The sequence below is a fragment of the Pygocentrus nattereri genome, chromosome 4, assembly GCF_015220715.1.
Source record: "Pygocentrus nattereri isolate fPygNat1 chromosome 4, fPygNat1.pri, whole genome shotgun sequence".
NCBI lineage: Eukaryota > Metazoa > Chordata > Actinopteri > Characiformes > Serrasalmidae > Pygocentrus > Pygocentrus nattereri.
Window position 1 is genome coordinate 24,199,156 of NC_051214.1, and position 4,564 is coordinate 24,203,719.

A 4,564-nucleotide genomic window follows, 5' to 3' on the forward strand; every position below is an offset into this window, starting at 1 on the left:
GTTCCATCTGAGATGGCAAGATTATAATGTCAAGAAGACCAGAAGCCCTGGTGAGATTCTAGATGGTCAGTTATTGTTTTCAGCTCATGTCGTGAGCCTAACTCAGTCATGTAGGTTTCTCCTGTACACCATCTGACCCTTCCTCATTCGAGAGGCCACCCAGGTGCTCGTTCAGTGTTGTGTTAATGCTGTTTATTTTCTCTGGGTATCAATATGAGCTTTTGTTTCTAGCAGTGTCTGAGCTCATGATCAGCTTTCTCTCTAACCTATTTGGAACTAGTAAAGATACTTTCTCTGGGTAGAAAACAAAGCATTTTTTGCTCTGGATAAGAGTGTCTGCTAAATGTTGTAAAGGTAAATGTAAATGAATTGCATGGCAAAATAAATAAATACCAAAAAACTGTATAGAAACTAATTAAATAAAAAAGCATGTACATGAAGGTATATATTTTGAAACTGTATCAAATTGGTCACTTGTTTACTGATAAAGTTTTTATATTTATATTTTTTCAGTTATTGTTTCCAATAACTGAAAAATTCAGCCCAACTCTCAGCTACTTGAAACTTGTAGCCCCTCCCATCTCCTGAACCTGCTCCACTTGCTGCTTTGTTCTGCAGATCAGTTGTGGATTGCAGAGACACCAGCTCACTCTGTCACTAGGGACAATGTGGGCTCCTGCATACCAACCAACACTAGATATGAGTCAGGAAGAGGAGTAAAATTATTCTAATGAAAATAACCAGCTGGTGTTCTTCAGGTGTCATCAAATACCAGACGCAGGTGAGCTCTATGTCTGTCAAAGATCCTGCATGACAACTAGGCTAATAGTATAATGCATAGGATAAATCATTTTCTTCACTAGCTGGCTTACATTTTTCAATGTAACTGTGTTTCTTATGTTCAATTATTACATTTCTGTGTTTAGAGTAAGAGGGGTTATTGTGTGAAATATTGCGTGAAAACAGAGTTTAACCCATCATCTGCTAAAAAAGCTAAAAGCTCTAAAGTTTGAGCTGTGAGCTATTGAGAGTTAAGCTTCTCTAAAATTTACTAGTGTCCCAGCTCCAAGTATTTCTACAATAATGCAGTAATTCTTTTAAATGACACTTAGATGTTGCCTGTCAAAGAAAAGACAAAAGACCTGCCATTAAGCCAGCTAGGTGTGGCAGCAAGATAATACCTAGAACATACGTCAGTATATGGAGGTGGTGGTTATGTTGGCGTGATGGATAAGACAGAGAAGGCTAATTTCCATTTGATGTGAGTCTGTTATCATGCTCTGTGTTTACCTGAAAAACTGAGTCACCCTACTGAACCTATAAGTTGTGAATCATTTAATGTAAATGCCTTGTGTTGGGCAGGTAAGTATAACTTGTAAAACAGATGGTGTACCTAATGGGTTGTTAGACTAAAGATGTAGGTGGATGTAGTCATGACTGACTTTTTGCTTTTGCTGTAAACATCACCTACCCTCATACTTTTCTCATCTCTCTTTTTCTACAGCACACCTAAGGGCACCTTTTTGCTTCCACACCGGTTTGTCTTTTCTGCTGTTGTCATTTCCTCTGTAACCCACCACCATGTCAAGTGGAGCGTCAGGCTGGGTAAGCACCCTTACCCTCAGCATAAAGCAGCTGGCTGGCATAAAACGCCTGTCCCACTCCTTGCCCTCCCTGCCATCGCCCCTGCCCACGCTCATTGCCTCGGACGTTCCCATCCTGTTTCGTGAGCCCTACATCCTGTCGGGCTACCGGCCGGTGGGCCAGCCATGGTGCTGCTACGTGCTAAGCCTCTTCCAGCAGCATAACGAGTCCCTGAATGTGTGGACACACCTGTTGGCGGCCCTTGCCGTGCTGTTGCGCTTCTGGTTCTTCGCCGCCTCCAGTGACTTGAATCCAGATGCCTCCTCACTACCTCTTTGCCTCTACATCTTGTCAGCCCTGATCTACCTCAGCTTCAGTGCTGCCGCCCACTTGCTGCAATCACACTCTGAGCTAGCACACTACTCCTTCTTCTTCCTGGACTATGTGGGCGTGGCCACATACCAATATGGCTGTGCACTGGCCCACTACTTCTACTCCTCCGAGGAGCCATGGAGGCAGAGCCTTGTGGGGGTGCTGTTCTTGCCTGGAGCAGCTTTGCTAGGCTGGTTATCGTGCACTAGCTGCTGTTTTGCAAAGCTACACTACCGCCGGCCCTACCCATTTCGTAGGAAGCTCTTCCAGATGGTGCCCACCAGCCTGGCCTACTTGTTGGTCATCAGTCCAGTGGCCTACCGACTGGCCACCAGGGCCTGGGATGAGACAGAGCTGGTGCTGCACGCATTGCAGATGGTCTTTTTCATGAAAGCTGCTTTCTTCTTCTCCTGCCCAGTGCCTGAGCTCTTCTGTCCGGGAAGGTGTGATATTGTAGGCCACGGCCACCAAATTTTCCACCTCTTCCTGGTTATGTGCACCATGTGCCAGATGGAAGCGGTGTGCACGGACTTCCTGACACAGCAGCGCTTCGTGGTGCAAGTGCATGGGGAGTGGACCATCTTGCTAGCTGGAGGTTCTTTTGTTGTCCTGGTGCTTTGCAGTATTCTAACAGCAGGCCTAATGCGAAGGAGAGCCCAAAGGCAGCTACAGAAGCAGGAATGAAGAAAGAGACTGACATATGGTTGTGGAAATTCCACAATTTTGCTCTGTTCCAGCACTAAGCACACTTCCACTAAGTTTTCAGCATTTTTGATTGGTTAATTCAGGTGTGTTAAGAGCTGAAATATAGCAAAAATGTGTTCCAACTAGAACAAAGGTCTGCAGTTTACCCATGTTTTATAGCCACTGGCGGTAAACTGAACTTTTGATAAAAGTGATTGGCCACCTAGTGTCATACCTACCCCTGACTGCAAAAAGCCTTCATGGTAGCTGCTACCTCTGTTTTTAGTTATGCTACATACTTTAGTGTGGGCACAGTGGGCAGCGCTGTTGCTTTACAGCAAGAAGGGCCTGGGTTCGATTCCCCGGTGGGGTGACCAGGGTACTTTCTATGTGGAGTTTGCATGTTTCCACCCAAGGCATTCAGTCAGGCTAACTGGACATGCTAAAAAGGCGTGGGTGTAGATGGATATGTCTGTCTGTCTGTCTGTCTGCCCTGGAATGGACTGGTGACCTGTCCAGGGTGTATCCTGCCTACCACCCACTCATCATCTAAGCTGCTCATCCTCCTGGGTAGTGGTAGTTGCTGAAGCCTATATATATTATGGTTCTTGAGGGAAAAGTCTTAATATGGGTGGTGATTGGTAATGTTCATAATCAGTTTATGCAATAAAGCTTAATAGTCTCACTCTCATGATGAGGCCAGTGTGTATAATCTGTAGCTTAGCCAGAATTCCCTCATGGCCCGGCTTTATGCATGTCTGGCAGAGTGACCTATTTGCCACAAAGCCTTTTCAGCCTGGGGCTAATAAAAAGGAAAGAAGGAATAATCATAAAAGCTGGATTTGGGCATGTTGCAATCGGGGGTGGGATGGTTGAACAAAGAAGTCACTTTTATATTGTATTCAGCAAATGCAACACTCCAAGAGACTGCTTTTGCCAAAGAGCCAATCAGATGCTGGCTCAAAAGAGCAGCAGAGCAGATTACTCAGTTAGGTTTACTTCAGAACACCAAGTGCCCAGTTTTTCAACTTTCACAGAAAACTCATTTATCTGTTCCACACATAAATACATGTAAGTATTGTGTATGACTGAAAATATCACGATGTGCTAACGAGTGTGTTGGTTCTTACTTTCTATTCACAATGTACTGTACTGGATTAACAGAATCATTATTACCTCGGTTGGGGGGGTAAAGTTAGAAGTCTTTACCTCCTTGAATAGGTTTACAGTGGAGTTTACAGTGGAGGCTTGGAGGATGTGTTGCGTGTCTTAGAGAATATTGATTTTAAAAAATGGTCCAATTATGCACAAATTAGCTCAAAAGAATTTACACAATTCTGAGAAGAAACAACTGCATTATGAGATCATTCAATAATATACATTCATATGAGATCAGATAAATGAGATCATTCAATAATACTTAACACAGTGTTTATGTCTTGTATTATACAACAAGAGTACAAAAACATTTAACTTGGGGCTCATGATGAAATGAGAAAGTAAAAATTTTGTTGAATTTTGTGTATACATATACACTCACCAGCCACTTTATTAGGTACACCGGTTCAGTTGCTTGTTAACATAAATAGCTAATCATCCAATCACATGGCCGCGACTCGGCATGTAGAGGTGGTCGAGACAACTTGCTGAAGTTCAAACCGAGCATCAGAACAAAACCTTGTATCTCCATTTTTATTGCTTTTCAGTTTTTGTTATAGTCTGAAAATGCCTGTTGATCTAAAAGACTAAAAGAAACGTGGCCCAAACTGATGTGGAAAAATGTCTGATTCCATTGACTTACATTAGTGGTCAAGACAACTTGCTGAAGTGCAGATCGAGCATCAGAATGGAGAAGAAAGGGGATTTAAGAGACTTTGAACGTGGCATTGTTGTTGGTGCCAGACGGGCTGGTCTGAGTATTTCA

The 4,564-nt window shown here is 43.4% G+C and overlaps 1 protein-coding gene across 1 annotated transcript; it reads left to right on the plus strand.

The window, feature by feature from the left end:
• The first annotated feature begins 645 nt into the window (after nucleotides 1–645).
• Nucleotides 646–3,117, plus strand: paqr8 (progestin and adipoQ receptor family member VIII). The gene is made up of 2 exons (XM_017718483.2): nucleotides 646–781; nucleotides 1,505–3,117. The coding sequence occupies exon 2, from the start codon at nucleotides 1,582–1,584 to the stop codon at nucleotides 2,638–2,640; it is 1,059 nt and encodes a 352-aa protein (XP_017573972.1). The 5' UTR covers nucleotides 646–781; nucleotides 1,505–1,581; the 3' UTR covers nucleotides 2,641–3,117.
• Nucleotides 3,118–4,564: the final 1,447 nt, after the last annotated feature.